Raw genomic sequence first — 25,771 nt, 5'->3', positions numbered from 1 at the left:
GACAGCTCCCTCTGCTGTCAATATGTGAGCAGTTCTTTGACTGGCCTTGAAGGTTTATGACATGACATAAAAAACTAAAAGGCCACATTGGAGACTCCTTTACAGAAAAGTGAAAAATGGCAGGAGTTCTGACCCTGTGTAAAATAACTACATGAAATCATCTGTAACCACGTAGTTCCTGTTGAAAATGTGAACCTCTTGTTGAAGTTCCTCATGCGTTATGAAGCTCCATTGTGTCCAGATATTTGAGACAATTGGTTTTCGGTTGACAGACATTTTGTCTGTAGGCCACGTGAACTACTTTACATAAAATCAAACTCGGGCAAACTGAGATGGAATCCCATGAATCTAATGTTCTGCATCACAAACAAATTCACCAATTCTTTGCTTCTTTGTTGCGGATCGTGTAGAAAGTCTTAGTTGTGCAGCAGCTTCAAGAGTTTTGCAGTTAACAATCATCCCAGCCGAAAGTGACGCTGCATGGAAACACTGAAGTAGCTCAAACTAGCTTTTAGTTCCCACCACCTCAGGCCATGTTGACAATTTCAACAAGCTCATGGTGGCGTGGCGTCTTTCTGAATAAGGTAAGTGAACTACGACTAATAATTTGGGACCTGGTTTAAAACATCCAAGCCTGACTGAAACGCAAAGGCAGGTACAAGACGGGGAGACAGAAAACTGAAATCCATTCAGTGAAATATTTTTGGAATCTGTGATGGACTGGCAAGTCCGGCGGCTGCTGCACGACACCAGATGACCTCTGGAGTTATAGCCCCTGCTATGACCTTGCATATGTAGTCAATGGATGGATAGTAAAGGGTAATGATAATAAGAGATTTTCCATTTCTGTCCTGGCCAAATTATTTAAACTTCTTCTCCTTCATTTAATTGATTAATTACATGCAATAGAAGGTATAAATATTTGATTTATAGACGTCAAATAATGACGTGGATGAGGTGACACTGGGGCTAATACAGCTCATGTTATTGAATAATAGACAGATTTTGCAATTTAGGTTGAATTTCAGTGTGCATCCTCCAGGCACGCATCTGCTGCAACATTGCAGAATTGTGGTTTCCTGTTTAATTGCAATGGAAAGAATGTCCAGTTCATTATGTAAATTAATACAAGCATACACTCCAAAAAAAAAAAGTCTTACCAAGTATTTTTGTCAAGTTTCTAGTCGAAATGTCCTGGTTTGGTCTTATTTCAAGCTTTCTAACTTACAAATGAGTTCTCTAAGATGTTTCCACTGGAAGAAACTTTGCAGTGTGTGATGAACAATATGAAGTAAATCTTCCAAAGAGTTCAAGTAATCAAAAGTTTAAAATGAAAAGTTTTTTTTTTCCAGAGTGGAAAGTACAAGCTTTGTTATTGTAAATCGTGATCCTTTTTAATGGTCTAAATAACATGGAGTCCAGCAGGACACCAGCACGACAACATACAAAAGCTGCAGGAGAAAAAAAAAGTGCCACTGCAGAGAGATGAGTCTCACAGAGTAAAAATACTTTCTGTTTACGGCTGACCATTGTTCCTCAAGCTCATTGTCCCCTCGTGGCTCGTCTGGTCCTTGTTCCCTCACAAGGTGTTTCCTTTAAGGCATGAGAAAGTTTCTCTATCTGGTGACCGGCAGCTCTTCACTGTTACCCAGAATGCACTGGAAAAGTCAACACCCATTTTTTTTTTCTCTCTCTCTTTTTTTTTCCCCAACAGGAGAGAAGCCGAGAAGAAATTTGTGAGTCCGAAGGTAGAAGGAAGAACGTGAAAAAGCAAAGCGTCTGGACTGGAGGAGGAACGTTTTCACCTGTGTTTTTCTCTTTCAGAGGGATTTCTGTCACAGTTTCCTAACTGTCGACTTGTTTGGCTCTTGTACAGAGACAGTGGAGACACATTCTGGAAGTTTTGGCTTTCCAAAGGTGTGAGAGAGAGAAAGAGAAAGAGAGGGAGGACGTTTGGAGTGGAGGGAGGAGCTCCAGTGCTCTGCATGTCAGGGCTCTTGTTCAGATGGTAAATAGATGGTCACATGGGGCAATTTTAGGTCTTCAGCGAGTGGGGGGGCAAAAAGGGAGGGAAAACAACAAGGAGTTACGACACGACAGTGGAAGACTTTGGTCTGTCTGATGGGCAGGAAGCCAGACTTTCTTCCCCTCGTTTAGAGGACGTTTCCAAGCAGAGGGTTTTGGGACTTTGGCCATGTTGTGGAGACACTGAAGATTGAACACTCTTCACCCCCGAAAGGGTTCTAGACTCTTGCTTGGAAATCATCCTTTGTGGCAGAGGTCAAACCTTTGCCCACTTCCTGTCTTTCTTTCTTTCTGCCTTTCTTTCTGTTTTCATCATCGGACACCTGACAGAGGGACCAAGATGCCCACGAACTTCACTGTGGTAAAAGTGGAGGACACGGGGGATGGCAGCAACAGTGGAGCTGCAGCTGGAGACAGCAGGCCAATGGATCTGGACGAGGTCTTCCAGGAAGAGGGGGATGTGGACAACTCCCAGGAACCAGAGCCAGGTAAAGGCAGCTCGGTAATAAACTAAACTAAAGGAGGATTCTTCTGAAACAGAAGCGCTATCCCTCCCAGGATAAGAAAAGACAAGAGTGTGCACATATGCTGAAGTTAAAGAGAGTGGTTCTTTGAGTAAGGACGTTACAAACAAAACTCCTCCAACATTTGGCGAAAACAAGCCATAACACGCGCATGCTTTATACACGGAGGAAGGAGTTTAAAGAGCTCAACCAGCTTTGACTTGCACTGAGCTTGAATGATGCGTCTGGGCGGAGGGCCCCTGTGGTGTGTGGTTATTGCAGTCCTAAGTGATTTGTTTTAGCTGTAACACAAGCTTAATCAATCAAATCAATCAAATTTTATTTGTATAGCACATTTCAGCAAGGCATTTCAAAGTGCTTTACATCATAAATACAAGAACACAAAGTCATGCAACATATAATAGACAATACATTGTTACATATTACATTTCAAAAGCAATTCTAAACAGGTGTGTTTTTAATTGCGATTTAAAAGAAGTCAGGGTTTCTGCTGTTTTACAGTTTTCTGGAAGTTTGTTCCAAATTTTGGTGCATAGATGCTGAAAGCTGCTTCTCCTCTCTTGGTTCTGGTTCTGGGGATGCAGAGCAGACCAGAACCAGAAGACCTGAGAGGTCGGGAAGGTTAATACAACAACAGCAGATCTGTATTGTGGTGCTAAACTGTTCAGTGATTTTCAAACTAACAACAGTATTTTTAAATCTATTCTTTGAGCTACAGGGAGCCAGTGGAGGGACTTTAAAACTGGTGTTATGTGCTCTATCTTCCTGGTTCTAGTGAGAACACGAGCAGCAGCGTTCTGGATCAGCTGCAGCTGTTTGATTGATTTATTGAACAGGCCTGTGAAGATGCTGTTGCAATAATCAATGCGACTAAATAAAAACACATGAATGAGTTTCTCTAGATCTGCCTGAGAAATTAGTCCTCTAATCCTGGAGATGTTCTTCAGGTGATAGAAGGCTGACTTTGTAATTGTCTTTATGTTGCTCTGGAGGTTCAAGTCCGAGTCCATCACCACTCCCAGGTTTCGGGCCTTATCGCTAGTTTTTAGGTGTAATAACTGAAGCTGTGCATTGACTTTAGATCGTTCCGCTTTAGGTCCAAAAATAATGACTTCAGTTTTGTTTCTGTTCAGCTGGAGAAAGTTTTGACACATCCACACATTTAAGCTACCCAGAAAGTTTCACAAAAGAAGCAATTTTCAAAAAAATATGTTTAACCTACATAGATTTTTTGTGTGCTTTTCTTTCACTCATGAACTCCAAATGCTTTTCCTGTTAATTTGCTACAAAATGTCGCGTCATGTAAACAAACTCTGACAAAAGCCAAAATGATTTGATCCCCAGAGAATGTATCCCAGCCTGGGAAACACTGAGAGCATGAGAACATGTATTGTCTACAGCGTCTTCACTGGATTTGCACCCCTTGAACATTTTACATTTTGTCACCAACCAAGAACTTCAGTGTATTTATTGAGATTTTCATAGGCCGACATAATGTAGTGCAAGGAAAATCGCGCATGCTGCTTGCAAATTTAAATACGAAAAGTCTAGCCTGCATTGTTTTTACTTTCATTCCCCTTTACACTGACGACCATAAATGAAATCTATTGCAAGCAAACGCTTTCAAGAGTCCAGGTCAAGTAAAAACTCATTACCTGTTGGTCAGTGGGTCCTTCTAAATTAGGGGTGGCCAATCCTGGTCCTTGAGGGCTGGTGTCCTGCCACTCTGAGATGTCTGCCTCACTCACTGCAATCTGAATAACCTCCTGAGAGCAGTCGAGTTCTCCAGAGTCCTGCTCATGTCCATTATTTAACTCAGTTGAGATGCTGGTAAAAGTTGCAGGACACTCGCCCTCGAGGCCTGCAGTTGCCCTCCCCTGCTCTACGTCAAGGATCTGCAACTCCAGTCCATGAGTGCCGATGTCCTGCAAATTCTGGATGCAGCCCAACAGACTTAAAGCAAAAGAATGGTTTGTGGTCAGGCCTTCGTAGAATTTGCAGGGATGCCAAGATGCAATTTGAAGATTGGAGTTGCAGTGTTGTTGCGTTGTGTATCTAATTTGGCCCTAAGTTTGAGTGTGCCAGTGCATGTCTGTCTGTCTGTCCGTTATGTGATGGCCTGGTAACCCGGCCAGGCTGTGCTCAGCCTCTCACTCAATGACTGCTAGAAACAGATACCATTTCCCTGCAACAGTGAAGTGGGTGTGGACGGTTAAAAAGAAAAATAACACAGATAGTGGAAATGTCACAATGGACATTGCCATGTATGCACAATGCACGGTGGTGGAACTATAGCTCTGTGGGGAATCTTTTCAATATTTTTAGGGACAGTTAGTCAAGGCTGATGTGAAGAAAGAGGTAAATATAGAGAGATCCTGGTAGAAAACTGCAACAACAAAAAAAAAAAACATGATGGGGGGGGGGGGGTTCTTCTGGAGGTAATTAAGTGGCTGCAGTTTCAAAATATGTGAAGAAGTTCAAGGGACATGAATGCCGCCACAGGGCACTGTAACAGTAAAACTCTTACTCAAGAAGGCCACAGAATAAAGGAAACTGGTATTACCAGTCAGTGGAGGTAAAGTGACAGACTGAATTCTTCTCTAGTCATTGTTTTATGCTCAGCAGGCCGACCAGCTTGCACGGCAGCTCCTCTGTCGTTTGTGTCCATGTTTCAGGGCGTGTACGAATCAGCAAAATACTATCAGGCGCCATTTTAAAAATATTTTACTTTTTATTTAGAAATTGCAACATACACAGAAGAATTACAGGAGAACACAGTGATCAATCCTTTGTCATCAAAGCAGATATATGCACTAATACATGACCAAACATTTTTAAACAAAACAGATGACTGAGTTAGTTGCGCTTTTAAACACTCAATCAAATAAATATGACATGCTTGTAATCTATATATATATATATATATATATATATATATATATATATATATATATATATATATATATATATATATTAATCCACACAAAACATTTTTTTTGAAGGATAATATATAATTTGCTCCAATCAAAATGTAGTGATTTTCCTGACTCATAGGAGGCAGCTCTCACTCTGTACTGCATGCCTGCTGGTGGGGGAAGAAGTCTCAACCTGTGCACCAGCATTCACACCCTCAGCCAAGAGCTGATTAAGCAAAATGCTAACTGTATAAACACCATCTCAGCACCATCATTTTCTAACAGGGTACTGCTGAGATCAGGTTTCGTTCTGACCCACTTTCTGCCTGCTCTACCAACCGACTGGAAATTGATGCAATGTTTAGAGAGGATTCGTCCTCTTAAGTCTACTTACAGAGACGCCAACGCTTAATCTGAAGAGAGAGGGGAAAAAAATCAGGATGTCGATGAAGATTTTAGACAAATTAAACCCCCTCACTGGTGGAATGTGTTTTAAGTACTGTAAGGAAATGATCTGATTACGGTTCAGAAGGTTATGATGAATTTATAGCTCAGTTATTGATATGACTGGAACATGTCGACGACCTCTCTGCCCCCGCCTCCTTTCTGCCATTCCTTTGCTACATTCATACTTACACCAGTGTGACTACGGCACATTTCGCGTCACAGTTCCACAATAAACACACGGCCACAAACTCCCAACATCCTTTTATCTCTTTCATTGAATTCAATGCAATTTGCTGACATTAGAAAAATCAATCTATGTTTGTCCTTCACTGGAGTTTTAGTTTCATCAAATTTCTCTGAGCCTATGGGAAATTTTGGTTTGCTTGTGTGCAAAAGCATTGTGTTCCATGTTTTTAAAGGATTCTTTTGGATCTAGAGCTTTTACTCGACAGTGAGTTGATAGGAAAGTGGACTAGTGGAGTAAGACATGCAGCAAAGGTCAACTCAAACTTATAATGGCCGTAAAAGTATCCGTACATGGGTCCACGGTACCCTACATTTATTCTAGGACAAAAAAAAAAGCCATAAAACAGTGTAGAATACGACACAAATGCAAAGAGGAGGCAGGAGAGATGCGGCTGGAAAATGTCATCCTTTAATTAAGAAAAAAAAATGAACATGGCCTGCTGTTTATTATGAAGGAAAGAGCAGTGACTAAGGCCCAGTGAACATGCTGAAGGTGCCCCACACAGATGCTGACCAAAAGACTTGAGCTGGAGAGTTAGTTGCTGAACTGGGTTCAGCTGTGAGGGACCAAAATTGAACGGAGGAAATGGCCGACAGAATGTAAGGCAACCTGGGAGTCGAGGCCACAGCGATGTAAACAAGCCAGGGATGCAACCCAACATGGTAATTGATCGAGATCCAATCCAAAAATATGACATCAGAACACACAAACAACAGGAAAAAAAACATAAATAAATAAAAAATAAATAAATAAGATTCCAAAAACTAAGATGTATAGAGAAGTGCAGGTAAAGATTGAAAATCAATAGAAATACCACCACCAATGTTGATTCCAGTACAATAATGTGAGTAGGACATAACTCTACAACTTTATGTAGAGTTGAAGTTGTAGCTTGTTCTTCTGTTGTCTGTCTTCCTTCTTGTTAAGTCATCTTGTTCTCTTTTTTCTTTTCTTTTGAACGTTTCTAACAGATGAAAATCACAAAGAGTCCACGCCATTCATTAACTCAAACAATGACCAGGACTGCAGCTATGAAGGCAAAAACATGGCCCTGTACGAGGTAACCGATGCTCTCACGTTTGGTTTCTCAGAGGTTGGATTTGTTGCAGCTTTGCAGTCACACATTGATCTGTTTGCCTTCAGGAGGAAATGGACAGCACCCCCATGGTCGCGTCTCTCCTGAACAAGTTGGCCAACTACACCAACCTCACCCAGGGCGTCCGTGAGCACGAGGAGGCCGAGGATGGGGTCAGGAGGGTTGCCGTCATGGTATGGAGATTCAGACTTAGTGCCGAGAAGTTTCCGTCGTCAAAGCGAACGAGTTGCTAACCTGGTAAAGTCACATTTAGATTGCAGTGGGCCTGGTCAAACCCAACTATAGAAACATAAAGTCTTGCTTCCAAGTAATTCGAGAACAGCATCCGTTTCTGTCTGGACTGGACTTTGATCTCGCGTCATTACAACACAGAACCATAACCAAAATGAACTACTGGAGTTATGCTAAAAGAATGAGGTGTGTTCTTTTATTGGAGCCTTTCACTTCATAAGACTTGCCAAACAGGACACATTTTACTTGATGGAGAACAAAAGTCATCCTCCTGAGCTTTTTTTTTTTTGTCTTGGGAGTGTTTAAGAGCATTGACTAATTTAATTTTTTTATTTTAAGAAGCTACTCCTGTGAGAAATTCCCTGTCTGTGAGAGAAACCAGTGCCTCAGAGCGTTCCCACGGATTTAAAGGGAATTGATTTTCAAAGGATTTTGCTGTTGTAATTTGTGTGTTTAATTACTCATTCATTTAGCTTGTACATCATAATCAGTAATGTCGCTTTAAGTTAACGAGTAAAGTAGCTGACGAAAATATCAACGCCAACAGGCGAATGCCAGAAAGAAACTGGAAGCAAAAAAAATGCAACACATCAAATAGATTTGAGAACTTTTTTTATAATTCTAATTTAAAATAAAATTTTGGTCGACTTCTGTCAGTACATTAGGTTTTATGCAGTGCGTGATGATCTAGTGTTGCACTGTAATCACAGATGATGTGCTGCTCTGATTACTGCGTTTAAAATACAGTCATCAGTCTTCTAGTAAAGTATAGTTTGCAACAAATTTAGCTGCCCTTTTTAATGACTAGCTTAAGGGCCAGCAACAGTTTTCCAAATCTCTTCCCAAAATGGTAGAATTTTAATGTTTTAATGGTGTGTATATATGAACATTGTTGTCACAGCGTCCATATTCTCTGTGTTTGGGTCTTGTCTTGTATTCTGCGGATCCCTCAGCAGATGTTCAAATGAGGTAACTCCCCTAGAAATAACTCGCTACATCTGCAACAAAAGCAGTCTGTTCACCACCGTGTCGAATGTTTGCTAAAAGCAGATCCTCCAACTTTGAACTCTCGATCTGTTGAGACACATTGATTGTGTGTTCATCAAGACCCGCCCCCTGCATGATCCACCAGTTGTTTCCTCCAGAGCACCTGGAGGAGATCTGAAGCTGAAGTCCAGCAGGAGTAAGACAGATGATGCAGAGAGGTTGAGGGGAAGGAAGGAAGGAGCGGGAGGCAAATGCAGGGCAACTTGGGGGAGATGATATGGGAAATGTGGAAATACACCTCCGCAAAAGGCACGTTGCATCGTTTAGAGAAACCGCTGTGTGCAGCAGAGACGGCACAGGTCAAGGAGCTTTTGAGTCAGAAGATGGTATGTATGTTTCGGTGTTTGGGGAAAGTGACAGAGTAGGTATGATGATATTTGATCCACCAGTTGTTTCTTGGAGATCATTAAAAAAACATTTTTTCCAACGTTTCCTGGATGCGATCCTAAATTTCTGTTTTAATGCTAAGGTTACTGTTTTAAGGTTTTATCATGGTTTCCCCCAGTATGTTGCAGGCTGGCAGCCCGCCATGCTCTTTCCAGAGTTTGTGATCAACATGTTTGTCTGTGTTTCGGTCTCCAGGTTCCTCAGATGGGCACTTTCATCGGGGTCTATCTGCCCTGCATGCAGAACATTTTAGGTGTCATCCTCTTTCTCCGCCTGACCTGGATCGTAGGCACAGCAGGGATCCTAGAATCGTTAGCCATCGTTTCCATGTGCTGCATCTGCGTGAGTTTTTCATAATCCTTTTGTGGGGGGTCGCCCCCCATGAAGTCATCATTCCATGAAGTCCAACTCATTAGCCGTTACATATTTGAGGCCACGCCGAATTATGATTTGAGTATGGAATTAAAATCTTTAGTTCACGCAAAAGACAATTTTGAGTTCTTTGACCAATTTTTTTAAAGATTCATATTACAGAGACACATGTGTATCACTTGGTGTAGCTCACACCGACCCGGGCAGTAACTTTATATCTATAACTCTACAACAGATTTCACTGGACTATAAATTGTGACGTTTTGAGATCATTTTTAAGTACTATATTAATGATGGCATAACAATAAAACGTTTGCCTTCTCAAAGACCATTGCATCTCAATTTGTAAAGAACACAACACAGGAACTGGAAGATATTTTTATTGCCACCCAACAAACCCCACAAAAACAAAAAGAGTAAAACTCAAAGTAAAGTAAAAAAAAAACACATACAGCTTAAATCAATTCATGTGATCAAGTGATTGACTAATTGCTTGTTGCGACAGGCTTAATGCTATGAATTGATGAAAGCGGGTTTTTTTACAGTTACATCTTGCCTTTGCAATTGTAGAGAAATCTGTCAGTTCCAGTGATCATAACATTTAAATATGTTAGTAAAACTCATCTCATCAGCATCAACTGTTCTCTTAATGTAAAACCCTTAGATGTTTTGGTCAGATTTCTGTGCTGTGTTTGGTGGTAAAATGTGCGACCTTGAGTTACCGATGAACTTGATCACGTTTTGTTGTTTGTTTGTTTACATCTAAACATGTGTCTCCTGTCCTTCAGACCTTCCTCACCGCCATATCAATGAGTGCCATAGCAACTAATGGAGTCGTACCAGGTAGATTAAATTCGATTTCTGGGATTTGCAGCTTTCCTGAAAATTACTGTATTTACATTTGTGAAACACTGCAAAACATAAGCATAATATAAATCTTGAAGTATTAAAAAAAAACCCACTGCAAATAAAAGATACTTGAATCGTGCAGCAAAATATTTGTTGTTGCAGTCGCTGAAATGATTCAAATATAGTAATTCAAGATTTGCTAGATATAAAATTAGGGTGGTATGTTTGAAAATATCTCTATTTGGGACGTTTCTTTCTGGGTGGCTGATGGGATATAATCAAACAGGTTAATTGATTAGTCTATTTAATCATATTTTTGTATTAACATTCTCAAAGTCATTGAATGAAACGAATCTGTCTTGTGTTTATGAATATTTATTTGAAGCCGGAATTCTTTAACTTTAATTGGAAACTTAACAGAACTGAAATCGGAATGCTGGACCTCCAGAATCAATAACTAATCGATTATTAATTAGATTGATGGATTTTATTTGAGAAATGATGTTGAGAAGAAAACGTTACATCATTTGCTAAACACGAATTGAGAAAGCAGGTTGACAGAGTCAGCTGATTAGACCTGTCTGAGCTTTAAAATAATGGGCTTGGAGAACAAGATGAAGTTGAGTTCATCATTCTGTGACTCTGAAATTAGCATCAGCTGGCGCACACACGCCATCAGGTACCGATCATGAAAACCTGCCTGACATATGGTCCAGTCAAGGGAGCATTTCTTTTCATAATTTTGCCTCCGTCGTATATTTTCGACGAGTATCGTCAATATGACTGTGAATTTCGTCTCTTTGTAGCTGGCGGCTCCTACTACATGATTTCCAGGTCGTTGGGACCAGAGTTTGGAGGAGCAGTGGGTCTTTGCTTCTACTTGGGAACCACATTCGCTGGATCGCTGTACATACTGGGCACCATAGAGATCCTGCTGGTAGATCCACCCGCAGTGGCAGCTTCACCTGCAGTCATCAGCTGCGGCTTTGTGATTCATTGGCTCTGTTTTTGTTTTTGTTTGTTTGTTTTTCGCCCGCTCTCAGATGTACATCGTTCCTTTTGATGCGATGAAAGTATTGGACGAAAATGACATGCGTATCTACGGGACGTGCTGCCTCCTCCTGATGGCTCTGGTCGTGTTCGTTGGGGTGAAGTGAGTGTCCGCGCCGACAAAAGCACAACAAAGAACAATCATCCAAGGACACATGGTCACCACTTGTCGTTTCCCCTCTGTAGGTATGTGAACAAACTGGCCTTAGTGTTCCTTTCCTGCGTGGCTCTCTCCATCATGGCCACATACGCGGGAGCCGCCAAGACGCTGATCGAGCCGCCAGCGTTTAAGTGAGCGCCCCGATGGGGATCAACATGGAAACAATTGTATTTGTAAATTCTGTGCTATTGTGAGAAAATACTAATTGTGAGCTTATCAATGCAAAAGTGTCAGTTAAATGATTTATTGTATTACCAAGGTAACTGGTGTGATTTACTTATTGCTGCCACTTATTATTTGCAAGACAAATACAAGAAACCGATAACAGACGCTGCTGGCTGGATTTTCATTGACATACAAAGTCTGATTCCGACTTATGACTGAACCAAGAGCTTCCGTAACGAACTGTATCTGAGCATGTTATGCATTCAAACGCTGTAGCAAATGCCTTACTAAACATCTGCATGGCGCTGATAGCACTGTGTGCGTAGAACATTAAAGGAGACATAGATCATCACCAGTGCAGTAAAACATGCTAACATCATTTACCACTAAGTGGTATTCATTGAGATTGTTCTAGTCCTAAAACCTTTCAAAGGCAGAGTTTTTTTTAAAACCGACTTAACACAGAAAGATCACCCACATCAAGAACCGGGCCTCCACCGGCTGCACTACAATCTACCATTTCTTCTTTGCAGCGTTTGCATGCTGGGGAATCGCGCCCTGAAAAACGAAATGTTTGATAAATGCGAAAAGACGGAGCTGGTGACGAGCCTTTTCTGCGGCCTCAACTCGACCTGCGATTTCTTTGACTCCAACAACATGAGTGAGATTGTGGCCATACCTGGGCTTCGGAGCGGCGTTATCAAAGGCGAGAATGAAAGACATTCTCCTATCTGATTGTCAATACCAAATGATACGTCTTTATTATTATCAGCCGAAGTTTTCGGTGCAGCTGATTGTTCTTCTCTTTGCTCGCTCGTCAGAAAACTTGTGGAGCAACTACGATGATGCCGACATGATCATAGAGAAGAAAGTCTCCCCGGAATCACCTTCAGTCAAAGCTGAAAGCAAAGATCAGTACTATGTCATCAATGACATCACCACATACTTCACGTTGCTAGTTGGGATATACTTCCCTTCTGTCACAGGTATCAGCTCAATTGTCAGAAAGGACAATTAAGAAGGGAAATATGTTATGTTGAATGCAGAATCTTTCAGATTGACCTTCTGATATGCGTACATTCATGATGTCTTCCTTTTAGGGATCATGGCCGGTTCAAACCGATCTGGTGATCTCAGAGACGCTCAGAGATCCATCCCAGTGGGAACCATCTTGGCAATTCTCACCACTTCTTTCCTCTGTATCCTCTAAAAGAGTTTCTGATCAATTGCTTTTGATTTTGCTGTGGTTTTCATTCATTCTGTTTAGCACACATGTTAGACTCCAGGCAGTGACAGTTTCTTAATGTCCCTACAAGATATCTCCTTTGTTATTTTGTTTGGAGCCTGCATCGAAGGAGTGGTGCTGAGAGACAAGTAAGACGGCGTTTAGATAACATTTATCACACTGTGCACAAAAAGCAGCATTGATTACAGTTTGGTCGCCATGCTAAAATCCAGCTACGCTATTAGAAAATATGAAGCCCAGGCAAATGTACAAAGTACGCTCTGCTTTCTTCCAGGTTTGGTTTCTCAGTGAAAACGATGCCCGTGATTGGTGTTCTCGCCTGGCCGTCCCCATGGGTGATTGTGATTGGCTCGTTTTTCTCTTGCTGCGGCGCGGGGCTGCAGAGCTTGACTGGCGCCCCCCGTCTGTTGCAGGCCATCGCCCGTGACGGCATCATCCCTTTCCTGCAGGTAGGCGATGCAAGAGTTTCACTCGGACATTCTGATTCTGATCAAGGTTACTGAGCAGGATTTACATTATACATTGCTGACCAACCAAATCTTAGAGTTTTTGAGAAAGTCCTGATGTCGCCCGGCCATTAAAAAAAAAAAATATTATAAAATAAATAAAACAATTTTTTTTAGAAATGCTATTCCGCTTACAGTTTGTCATACATCACAGACGAAGATCAAATGCTGCAAGAAATATGTATTTGCTTGAGAAATTGAAACAGGGTTTCCCCAAAAGTCCTATGCAAGGGAGAGTCCACCAGTGTTTTTGTTTTAAAAAATAAAATAAAATCACCCAGTGTTACCAACCCACTAACCTTCTTGCTATTTTAGGAAGTTTTAGACAGTTGCTGGTACTCGTCTGCAGGTCAGGCTTTTTAAAGATTGGTAATCACTGATTGGCCAGACAACTGCAATCGGTTCACAAGCAACAGTAAATGTTCCACAATACCACTGACCTTTGGCCTGAAAGCAACAGAGTACTTCGTTAGGAACCTCATCAGATCTCTTGTCTTCTGTGTTTCTGTCTCTCTCAGGTCTTTGGTCACGGGAAGAGAAACGGGGAGCCCACCTGGGCTCTTTTGCTCACAGTTGGGATTTGTGAGATTGGGATCCTTATTGCCTCTCTGGACAAAGTCGCCCCCATCCTCTCCATGTGCGCTGCTGGAAGTCACCCGCCTTCTCTCTTGTGTTGCCCACTGCACTTTGCTTTTCTAAACTCTGCGTGTCGTCGGTGCTTTTAGGTTTTTCCTCATGTGCTATCTGTTTGTCAACCTGGCCTGTGCCGTTCAGACGCTGCTCCGGACTCCCAACTGGAGGCCGCGCTTTAAGTTCTATCACTGGTGAGAGACAAAGTAACTCAGAGTTTTGAATTCCACCTTTCCTCGCATCCTTTATTCCTGAATATCTTTCCCTCCTCTTGTTTTTTGTTCCTGCAGGACTTTATCCTTCTTAGGCATGAGCCTGTGTCTCTCCCTCATGTTCATCTGCTCCTGGTATTACGCCATTGGTGCCATTTTGATTGCTGGCTGTATTTACAAATACATCGAATACAGAGGGTGAGATCAGAAGTTTGAGACCAGGGATTTTCATTTTGATATGGCTATAAAACAAGAATCTAATCATGACTTCTGATGTCCCAGTGGACCTCACTGACCCGACTGAAAATTAGCGTGTGCAGATCTTCACTTTATTACGTGTCTTTAAGATTGCCCTGCAGTTAGTGAAGTGCAATTCATTACAACATCAATGTACTTCAGAGACGGATATTGAGAGCTGATTCTCTCCTGTTTAACACAGAGCTGTGAAGGAGTGGGGCGACGGGATCAGGGGGCTGTCCTTGAACGCAGCACGCTACGCTCTCATTCGCCTGGAGGAAGTGCCGCTGCATACCAAGAACTGGAGGTGGCCGTTCCTGCGACTGCACAGAATCACTCCAGCTTTCATGCACAAATGTGTTTACGCTGTTTCTCTTCTACTCAACAAATATATATTTATTTTTTTTCTACAGACCACAGCTGCTGGTGTTGTGCAAACTGAACTCTGACCTGAAAGTGAAGCATCCCCGTCTCCTGTCCTTCACCTCACAGCTCAAAGCCGGCAAAGGACTCACCATTGTCGGCTCGGTCCTGGAGGGAACGTACATGACGCGCAAGGCGGACGCCGTCGCTGGAGAGCGGGTGCGTTTCTTCTGCTCTGCATGCTGTGGCTTCTTATGTAAAAACATTTGGGGGGGGGGTTTGTATCCACTCGGACTTTGTACTAGTCTTTTTTTTATTTTATTTTTTATACGCAAGTAACACTGAATTGCCAATCCGTTCAAACTCCCTGAACCTTTTGCACATTTTGTCACATTACAACTCAAAACATCAACATGCTTGATAGGAATATTTTCTTAATAAACATAAAAACTGGAATGTATCTACATCCTTTCAATCTGACGTCCTTAAATAAAATCAAGAATAAAATCAGATATTGCCTTTTTGATAGACAGCATACCAGTAAATAATTTAATCTGATTGTCAATCCAGCTGTGCTGTGACAGACCTTTTGTTTAGAGAACATTAGTGAACAAGTAGCGTCACAACAGAAGGGTCATGGTTTGCTGTCATTGTTATAAAATGCAGTTGAAAACAACAACCAAAATCTAAACACAAGCACAGAGGGAGGGAAACATCTGGAAAGTGCATATTATTTAAAAAAATCACACAAAAAAACAAAATGAAACAGAACAGAATTTGCTCCAATTTGAAGAATCTATAGTTTAGTGCAAGGAAAACAAAGAGAAAAGTACAAACATTAAACAACTTGAAGAAACTGCACTTTGCAGGAACAATGGTTCTGAATACAAACTGATATATTATTCAGATTTTTTATAGTAAAAAAAAAAAGTAAAAGTTTTTACATAATTAATCACTGTTCTCAGTAGGTCTCTTGTATAAAATACTGATTAAAAAAATGTTGGAGTTTATGGTTGTGACATGACAGTGATGGACTGGCGACCCGTCCAGGGTGACACAAGCACAAGGGTGTAAGTAGATGGATGGATGGATGGATGGATGGATGGATGGATGTGTTGCAATATAAAAAACAATGTGGAGAACAAGAAAAATAGATTCTTCTATTTTGCACTGTAGCAGTAAACGATCCATCAAAAACCATTTCATGTCCAAGTCAATTACAAATAGAATGAAGTTCAAAAACATGTTTGTTTGTTGCCACTAAATGTGGCCAAAAGCATCGTCCTCCTCAGTCTTACTCGCACTCATTATTTTAACCCCAGCATACAATGTTTTGAGGAATTGTGTGACAGATGTTGCATTTGAATACAATGAAAAATTTGCATTCTGGCAGAATGCAAATTCTGCATTAAATTCAACCTGATTCGCCACTCTGCCTCATCCGCATGGCAACAGTGAGCAACAAAAGACACATCCATTTTGTCCTTTGAATGTCACGGCAAGTAGTCTGCTCTTAGGGTGAAAAGGTGAGCCGACGTCTCTGAGTCCAGAGAAATGTATTCAACAATTTGAGTACAAATGAATAAAGGCGATTGTCATACTTGGAAAAAGTACTGCAGCAAATAATCCTCACAGATAATCACTCCACGCATGACCCGGATTTTATTTTCTTCCCAAGAACATGAAGGCAGCCATGGCCGCGGAGCGGACCAAGGGCTTCTCCCACGTCATTGTGTCGTCCAGCCTGCGAGACGGTTTCTCCATTCTGATCCAGTCAGCGGGGCTGGGAGGAATGAAACACAACGCCGTCCTCCTGGCTTGGCCTGCAGGCTGGAAGCAGGCCAGAGACTCCCTGGCTCAAAGGAACTTCATAGGTAGACCACACAGTTTGTGGTTGTTGGTTTTCTTCCCGCTTGCGCGTAATGTGACCTGTAAAGGACAGGTCACATTTGGAAAGGTCGGATTTCTACGTGGTCTAGGTTGCATTCGGTCTGCAGTGTGAAGACCGCCTAAATGTCCTGTGCAATTTTTGAAATGAGTGCAGTAGATATTTAGCCTTTTAGCAACTTGAGGCTTGTTTGAAAATATTCCTCCACATCCAGAGACGGTGAGAGAGACGACAGAAGCCCACCAGGCTCTGCTGGTCGCGAAGAACATCGACCATTTCCCCGACAACCACGAGCGTCTGAAGGAGGGCGCCATCGACGTGTGGTGGATCGTCCACGACGGCGGGCTTCTCATGCTGCTGCCCTTCCTGCTGATGCAGCACAAGGTGTGTGCTCGCCACAGGTCGCGCCTCTCTTTGTGACCCAGTCACCTGCAGGATGGTCAAATGCCGTCAGCGGTTTCTCACGCCGGTGTTTTCGTAGGTGTGGAGGAAATGCAAAATGCGGATCTTCACGGTGGCGCAGCTGGACGACAACTCCATCCAGATGAAAAAGGACCTGCAGGTGTTTCTGTACCAGCTGCGCCTGGACGCAGAGGTGGAGGTGGTGGAGATGGTGAGACAACGTGGTGCCACCGCAATCGCTCCTCTGATCAACTTAGCACAGCAACAGTTATACACGGATAACAGTCGCCCTGCATCCTGAATCTGAAGGGGTTCTGTGTGTTTCGGCAGCACGACAGTGACATCTCGGCTTTCACATACGAGCGGACTCTGAAGATGGAGCAGAGGTCCCAAATGCTGAAGGAGATGCAGCTGTCCCGCACCGAGAGGGAGAGAGAGGTATGATCGCACAGGCAATACAGACCACTGAACTCTACCAAAGTAAGCAGCAAATCATCCATAACTCATTTATATTTGCTGCATCTTTTGCACACTGTAGTATCTCAGGCCTCCAAACTCGCTTTTTGCACTGGTTTCAGTGGTTTGCCTAAACTTTTCATCTCCAAACACCAACACAACGTATCAGTGCATCAGAAAAACCCATAACAGTTTGTTACACTTTAATGCAAATTCAATGTAGAAAAGGTAAATGGTGCATCATGATTATTTTGTACTGAAAAGGAAAAATACATATCGCAGGTCTGTGTTAGCAATTGTGTGTCTAACTGGAATTGCAGGTATAGAAAAGAGAAGGTTAAATAAAAAGAAATTCAAATTTTGATTTGCAAATGTCACCTTTTATTATTATTATTATTATTATTATTATTATTATTATTATTATCTGCTTTTTTTTACAGTTACAAAGCTACATAAAGTTAAACAAAACAGCATCACATTACTGCCAGATAGATAAAGAAAAAAAACCAAGAGGATCAAACCAACGTTTTTAAGATTGTTGTAATTTCACATTGGAATACATTGTGGGAGTCTTTCCCAGTGGTAATGTTTTCACAATGAACAAGGGGTCCAATGAATAACCTTTTCTCGTCCCGTTCTTCCTCAGCAACATAATCCAGTCCTTCCAGCTGCAGGGCTTTGGCTGACGGTGTGTCAGCAGAAGAGCAGCAGCTTCAGGCTCCTGCTGGTTTTGGATGATCTTCGAATCAAAAAACGATGTTTCTAAATCCGCTTTCTCTCACTCGTTTATGTGTTTTCCATTCTTAGATTTTCAGGCTCCACTCTGGTGGTTTTTAACCCCTTAAACCCACTCAAAACTTTCACATGTAAGCCGGTGTCGCCATGACGATTAAGGGGTTAAACTGGGTCACTCGCCCCTAAAAGAGGCCAGATGTTATGACAGAGTCCTCTCCTGGTATTTTTAATGATAAAATCCAGTGTTTTGGTAATATTGTCAATGCATTAGTGTTTCCTTGGTGACAGGATGAGTGGCATCTGAAATCTGATTTCATGCAGACAATTCAGAAACATTGAGTTTCTGTGATGTTGTCTGGATTTTTCATTTAAATTAAGCTTATCGTTCTTAAAAAAACAGCAACAACATTTTGTTTCACTTCTAGATTTTCTTTTTGGGGCCCTTGGAGATGCCAAACCTCTTTTACTTTGTTTTAAGAAAACACAGTTCCTGCTAGATTCCTAATGCATTTGCTCACCTCAAAAAGAAACAAAACAAAACAAACAAAAAAAAACAACAACACACAAACTTGAGATTTTTGACACAACAAAAACCTAAGTGATGTTAAAATAATATATTGAACTGATTTATTTTCAAAGTAAATAGGGTTGCTTGGACTGGAAATGTTTCTTGATAGACAATATAGCAACTTTAATTCATCGGTTCTCATTTTTCACACAGTAAAAGTCAGTAAGGTTTTCTGTGAAATAAGTGGGTAATCGTACTGTAATTACAGAGAGTGAGCTGATCACAGTCTGGCAGCGCTCCTCTAAAAATGCTTGTACAAACTTAGACTCATGTTGATACTTTCTATGGACGTCTGTGCAAATTATTTCAGGATGCCCTTTGAGACCTTGACTAATTATTCCAACGACCCAACTTTCTATTTCCCGTGCGCCGCCCAGGCCCAGCTGATCCACGACCGGAACACGGCGTCTCACTCTGCAAGCAACGACAAAGCAGCCGGCGCCACGCCGGAGCACGTCCACATGACGTGGACCAAAGACAAGCTGCTGAACGAGAGGAACAAGCACAGAGAAGGCATGGCGGTGAAGGACATGTTCAACATAAAGCCGTGAGTGGAACGTGATTCAAAGAAACATTTAAATCCCTCATGAACCCTTTAACTGGGTTTTGAGAACCATTCAGTGTATCCTGCCTCTTTTGACTGTTTTGTTTTTCAGTTCATTGAACCTCTAACATTAACAAGGGCTGTCTTTTCAATATAGTCATAGTTTTCCAGTGTAAAATGTATTTGACAGAATAATATTTTGGTGACAATTTTGAATGATTGTGCTTTTCTTTTTTTCTTTGTTCTTTTTCTCCTTTCCCCCAGTGAGTGGGAGAATCTGTAAGTTGCTCCGTCTTTCAGTTTTTTGGTTGCATGCGCTGAAACTGTTGCTTGCACGCCTGTGTAATTCAGTTCGCCTCGAAGGGAGGGATGGGTGCATGATGGCAAAAAATGGCTTTAAAAACTCAATGCGAGTTCACCTGCTAACATCATAATCACAGTAGTGGCCATGCCGGTCTCGCTCCACGCCGACGCCAGCTTTACAGCTTCGCTCGTCGCCCCAGATTTTACTCTGCGACGCGGTCATTAATGCGATTTTGCTGCAGCAACCAGGCGAACGTGCGGCGGATGCACACGGCTGTGAAGCTGAATGGGGTGGTGAAGAAGAAATCCAAAGAGTCCGAGCTGGTCCTGCTCAACATGCCGGGCCCACCGAAGAACAAGAAAGGCGACGAGAACTGTATCCTTTTTGTCTGCGACGTCCGTGTCATTTACCACGTTTGGTGCTCCTTTCCAGCAGCCATTGGGCAGGAGGCGCAGTTCGCCCTGCACAGGTTGCCAGTCCGTCGTAGGGCAACGCAGAGACACACAGGACAAATAACGAGACCCGTACCCACACAACAGGGGAGCTTACGGAAATTGTTAACCTAGCAGTCATGCTTTTGCATTGCATTATGGAAATGTATTCGATAATGTGTGGAAGCTTGAGCGTAACCACAGTTTAGCAACAAGGCAATGTGAAGGGCTTTACATCATGAAAACACAGCGATCAACAACTGAAACATGACTTTAAAATGTTGTTGGTGTGTCATTTATTATAGCAACTCTAAACAGGTGGGTCTTTAGTCTAGATTTAAAGAAACTCAGTGTTTCAGCTGTTTTGCTATTTTTTTTTAAGTTTGCTCCAGGTTTGTGGCGCATGGAAGCTAATAATTAGAAAGTGGATAAACCAGCTGATGTGTACGATTCGTCCTTAACCACGGAGCGTCACTCAGACATGGAGTTCTTGGAGGTTTTGATGGAAGGCCTGGACCGTGTGCTGCTGGTTCGTGGAGGAGGTCGGGAGGTCATCACCATTTACTCTTAGCCTCCAGCGGCTTTCCTTCATTTCGCGTTTGGAGGAAACTTGACGGCGCAGTCGGAAACCAGGCAGGAGGTTAACAAACGCGATGGCACTAATGCTGGGACAGATCTTTCCTTCCAAACCGTCGCAGGCGGAAAAATAAGATCCAAAAAAAACATCCCGTGTGACTCGTGAAAGAACTGACATTTCACACCGACGGCGTCTGATCCGGCAACGAGCGTTTCCCCGGAGGAGAACATCTTGCTGTTATAAGTTCACAGTGAAATGGAGACCAAACGAACACTTATTATTTATTTCAGAGCCACTTTCATATGTATTTGGGACTTTTTCCAGACCACACAGTTTCTCAGAAAGTGATACAAAATATTGACAATGAGCTAGTCGATAGATTGGATTTGTCGATTCTTTGTTGAGCTTTTTGTCGCCTTTTCCAACTGTGTTCTCTTTATGACTAAGTAACAAAATGAAAATGCAGCGTCTGCATTTCTTCTTCTGTATATTAGCAAATCTTTTAGACGTGTTTTGTTAGAAAGCCACTTGTCTCTTTGGTAAATACTCTTCATGTTTTAAGTTCATTGTATTCAATTGTTTTTTGTTTTGTTTTTTGTTTTTTCCCTGAAACTGAAGTTTTCTGTAATGAGTGCATTTTAGCATTTTTAACAAAATGATTACAATTTTAAAATGTCAAGACTTTATTCTTATGCATTAAATTTTAAACCGCAACACGTTTTGTGTGACATTTTGAAGCTTTTCTTCCCCCCCGTCACTTCCAGCAGGTGGCCCGGTCCTGTTGGGAGAAGAGCTGGACGGCGGTCAAATCTTTACGTAACCGGCCCGGGCTCGGCCTCCAGAAATCAATTTAATCCTAAAATAATTATTGTTTGTTTGGATCACAAAGGAGCGAAGGGAAAACTTCAGAGCTGGCAGCAGACGCGGTCGGCAGGATAAATGGCTTCCTGTTTGCCTCAGAGAGCGGCTCGCTGGGTCAGCACGCACAGAGGCGACAATAGCAACATACACAGCTACACGCCGGGGTCGTTGACAACTTGTCTGTCAGACTGCGGATCCGCGGCGAAGGTTTACGAGAGGAACCAAAGTTTGGCACGGTGTTCTTGTGCCAATGAAAATCTTGGCCTGTAAAGCCAGAAAAGGCGCGAGAGTCTTGAACTAAAAACGGAGTTTATGTCCCATGAAACGACGGCGTCTCTGAACGCTGGCTTGAGGATGGAAAAAGGTTTCGTGAACCCGAGCATTCCTGCGTGTTTTTGTGACTTCAACCACAAAAAGTAGAAGTGCAGAAAGGAAAAGTGTAATGGCAATTTTATTAAAATCACATAAAACCATTTTTCCTTGCACAGCATAAAACATACTCTGTTTTATTTCATGACTAGAATGAGGACCACATAAAACACTCTGCTCATTTCTTAATGTAAAATGTAAAATTGAATGCAGCATAAAATGGGTGTGAACGCTTTGGCGAGTTACTGTGAAGATAAACGTCTAAATATCTTGTGGGATTCTTTATCCGTCTCCTTTGATGGTTTTGCCTGCTTTCTTTCTCAAATCCAAAGAAAGTAAAAACACCAACGCTTGTTTGTTTGCTTCAGAATATGAGTGATTGTATTCCGGCATCAGGATCCGCCAGGCCTCAAATCTTTTCCTCGGATTTAAATTAGAAATTCAACTTGCGTGTGTTCGCATGTATGAGAGACCTGGGCCCAAATCCTGACCGGCTAACGATACTCCCAATGTTCAGTTTTAATCCGTTTAGGAGTTTTCTTTATGGAGTCCAAATAAAATTGTTCACGTCAATGATTGTAAAGTATGCAAGTGGGTTTTACTCAAATAAAGAATAATTACAGCTCAGATAGAATTTTGATCAATCAGATTGTTGAGGAAAATCAAATTAAGAAGTGAGATGGATTGTATTAGTAGTCTAGTAGGTTTTTGTCGTGTTTGTGGAAATTGTCAAGAAGGTGAACAGCAACTCATCCGGTTAATACAACCATAAAACAGCGAATCGTCTTGCGAAGGTAAACTTCATGAGACGATGGGTTTTGCAGAAAATGGTCAACACACACACAAAAAAAATCCCAAAATAAACTTGGATGATGTGCTACTTTTAGCTGTTTCTCCAAGCTAAGGAGAAGGTTGCAAACAACGATGTGCACTCGATGTGTCTAACACGACTCCTTGTCGTTCTCCCACATCCTCCGTTGACCTCTGAGTAAAACCTTCAAGTAATTCTCGGTGTATCGGCCGACCTCTGAGCTCAGATGCAGCCGAGGAGGGAAAGCAGAGGAGGATCGGCAAAAGAAAGCTTCGCCTCAGAAAGAGCTGCAGGGAGAAAGGAGGGCGGTGGGATCCTCTCTTATTCTGAGCCTTTATCATTCCAGCATCCTTCTAATAGTGAGGCGTGAACCAAGACAGATCATTTCTCCGATTCCCCACTGACCTTGTTTTTTGCGAAAGACTTAGGATATAATTTATACAGGTGCTGCACTCACCTAATCAAACTTCCTGGTTGGCGACGTTTTGTGTAGGGACTGAAGATACTTGTTTTCCAGATTTCCGGACAATGGAACCCAACTCAACTTTCTTAGATTTAAACCCTCCATTGATTCAGTTTTCAGCTTAAAAAAAAAATCATGCATGCAAACAAGTAACCTTTCAGTACAGTATGAAACAGATAGAGCTGATTAGGAAATGATTGGGAACATTTAAACATTTGAATATCCTGTGCAGTGAAGTACACATGAGAGGTACTGTAATCCAGCTTAAATTTATGTTTTGGTTACATATATAGTGATTCTAATCTGAAAACGTCAAGAAGAGTTGGTGGAAAACAAATACAAAACTACTGATCCAAAAAAACTGGCACTTTCTTTTTTAAAATTACGTAAATCATGAGAGCACGAGGAATAAACCGTGTTAGTTTTCAATTTGTCTTTCATAAAATGTTACAGCAACGTTAGCTAATAGTTACTTTGACTGCGCAAGCTTCACGTTTTCCAGTTTACCTGTTTTTAAATGGGGAATCGTTGCACGACTCATAGAAACGAGGAAACGGGTTGAGATATTTTTTTTTTAAGTCTCTTCGTTTAGCCGAGATTGTTTGGTCCCGGAGGCTGAGGCTCATGACTAGTCTGAGAACAAAGTAGACTTCATCTCCGAGGTAAAAAATATCATAGCAGTGTATTTGAACACTTACATTTGCACTGAACAGCTGCAGCCGCTGGCTGTCAAAAGTGGAGAAATGTGGTTAATCCGTAATAAGCAATAAATGATGAGTCTGTGGGAAACGTGGATAGAAAGGTGAACATACAAAACATTTTCACACAAAGTATGACACTGCAAAAATAAAAAAATAAAAATCCCCTTTACCTAAACCACTGCAATATTGTTTTATGTATATTTATATGTTTAACATGATCCGTTAAGTTTTGTGTCTTCTGTGTCAATAGACATGCAATGCAAATGAAGGAATGTTTCAATATGTTAACAAAATAGTGTTACCATAAATCAGGGTGGGATTTTAAAATTGCTTCAAAATTGCAGAAGACCATTTTGGTCTTGGTACCGGACAGATTAGCAGATAGCTTTAGCCTCCGGGACCAACTAATCCACATTGACATAAAAAAACAAACAAACAAAAAAAAAAAAACAATGCAAAGATGCATTAGGTTAGATCCTTATGAACCATCCCCTTTAGACGTCTATAAAACACTGTTTGCACAAATTACTGAGTTTGTCTTGGTCCAGATGTTTCATCAAAGTAAAGATAGAGCGAGCCCTTTTGAAACAACATGTCATTGTTTTCCCTGTGCTCATGGATGATCAATAACTACATGGCGGTTGAATACATATGACCCTAACCCTGACCCAAACACCACGGTCGACCCTAATTTACTTCAACACTTTCATTTTTGACTTTAGGACTTCAGGATTTACCAAACTGTTCCTAGCCTAAGCCAACGGATTTTTAAACAAGTAAAGATAACAAAAAAACCTACAGAAATAAGTTTTAATGACATGATATGATCTCAAACGGCCATAAAATGACCTAAAGCAGAAGGTTAGGAGAAAGGGTCTACTGAGCGTCCTGAAGAAACATGGGGGGGATTTTTTTTTTAAGAGTCAGATTTCCCTAGTTCGTGGATCCTGGGAGTCACTTGGCTCCAAACTGAGAGAGTCTTTGTGCAGAGAGAGAGAAAAAGAGGAGGAGAGAGAGAGAGGGAGGGAGAGAATCGCAGTGTGACTTCAGGTCTGCACAGTGAGGGAGGACAGAGGGAGCTCAGAGTTTGCCGCACTTTCATCACACACATGTAGCTGGAATTGCCTGCCAAAGCAGCGTTTTTGTGTTTCCCTCTGCAAAATGTGTCAAGGGTAAGAAGACGGCGTCCTTTGTTTCATTGTGAGGCGTGTGACGTTCTTCACTTTAACGGCTTTAAGAAAGTTTTTGTATGGCAACTGCACTTCAGAACCCACTTGGGATTATTGGCGTTTTTTTTAATTTGTGCGCGTTGGTTTCAATCGCAGTCCACGAAAAGCTACTTCAAATTAAGAATACAGACTTTTTGTTTGGTTTTGGCGTTTTGAATGTTCCTTGAAGTCTGACCCCGACCCTCACGGTGTGTGTCTGCTGCATCTCCACAGGTGGCCTCCTGCCCTTCTTCTCGCCCTGCTGTGCAGGATGGTTGCAGCCCAGCAGCTCATGGGGGGTGAGTTTCCCTAGCGAAATGTTACTCCTTATGCTGATGATCTTTGCTGTATGTCAGCAAATGGAGGAAACACTCTCCGTTTTGAAAGCATCTCAGCTTTAACAAATGTGCGAGAAGCATGGCTCACAGGTTATTAGGCTGATTGTGGCAGCTGACGTTTGGAGAACAAGTAGAAAATGTAAGATTTGTGTTATTTTAATCAAATTACTCCTTTTCATTCAAAACTTTTATTTGTTTTGACTTGTGACATGTTCCTCTCAAAGTGTAATTGAATGAATAAGCATAAAACACAAATAAAAAGCTTGTACAGCAAAGAATTGCACTGCGATTAAAATTAAAATTTACCTTAAATTTCTTTTCCAAGAACCCATGGAAATCTTCACTAGCTTGTTAGCTCGATTCTCATTGCTAACTAACATATTTTACTATGACTTGCTGGTAAAAA

The 25,771-nt window shown here is 41.7% G+C and overlaps 2 protein-coding genes across 3 annotated transcripts in view; both read left to right on the top strand.

Moving 5' to 3' along the window:
• The first annotated feature begins 568 nt into the window (after positions 1–568).
• LOC129361860 (solute carrier family 12 member 7-like) lies at positions 569–21,330 on the top strand. 2 transcript variants are annotated; one of them, XM_055033022.1, is made up of 26 exons: positions 1,715–2,513; positions 7,130–7,218; positions 7,302–7,427; positions 9,115–9,261; positions 10,080–10,134; positions 10,947–11,077; positions 11,184–11,293; positions 11,377–11,481; positions 12,049–12,221; positions 12,337–12,501; positions 12,616–12,714; positions 12,832–12,889; positions 13,036–13,210; positions 13,786–13,904; positions 13,993–14,091; positions 14,188–14,307; positions 14,549–14,653; positions 14,760–14,928; positions 16,388–16,583; positions 16,812–16,981; positions 17,079–17,210; positions 17,330–17,437; positions 19,136–19,305; positions 19,567–19,581; positions 19,848–19,981; positions 20,517–21,330. In XM_055033022.1, exons 1-26 carry the CDS (start codon positions 2,366–2,368, stop codon positions 20,606–20,608), a joined length of 3,210 nt encoding a protein of 1,069 aa, XP_054888997.1. In that variant the 5' UTR covers positions 1,715–2,365; the 3' UTR covers positions 20,609–21,330. The 2 variants fall into 2 exon arrangements, with proteins under 2 accessions (XP_054888998.1, XP_054888997.1); XM_055033023.1 differs by lacking the exons at positions 19,136–19,305; positions 19,567–19,581; positions 19,848–19,981; positions 20,517–21,330 and adding an exon at positions 569–584 and having other exon boundaries at positions 17,330–17,443.
• A 3,574-nt stretch (positions 21,331–24,904) lies between these two features.
• Positions 24,905–25,771, top strand: part of col15a1b (collagen, type XV, alpha 1b) — a 37,006-nt gene continuing 36,139 nt past the window's right edge. The window contains exons 1-2 of the mRNA XM_055032707.1: positions 24,905–24,991; positions 25,262–25,326. Of these exons, the coding sequence (XP_054888682.1) occupies positions 24,981–24,991; positions 25,262–25,326 (76 nt within the window). The 5' untranslated portion in view covers positions 24,905–24,980. The remainder of the gene's footprint in view (positions 24,992–25,261; positions 25,327–25,771) is intronic.

The sequence above is a fragment of the Poeciliopsis prolifica genome, unplaced genomic scaffold (genome assembly GCF_027474105.1).
Source record: "Poeciliopsis prolifica strain line A6 unplaced genomic scaffold, Auburn_PproV2 SCAFFOLD008, whole genome shotgun sequence".
NCBI classification, from domain to species: domain Eukaryota; kingdom Metazoa; phylum Chordata; class Actinopteri; order Cyprinodontiformes; family Poeciliidae; genus Poeciliopsis; species Poeciliopsis prolifica.
Note: the sequence above shows the minus strand (reverse complement) of the source record. Positions and strands in the feature narration are given on the sequence as shown.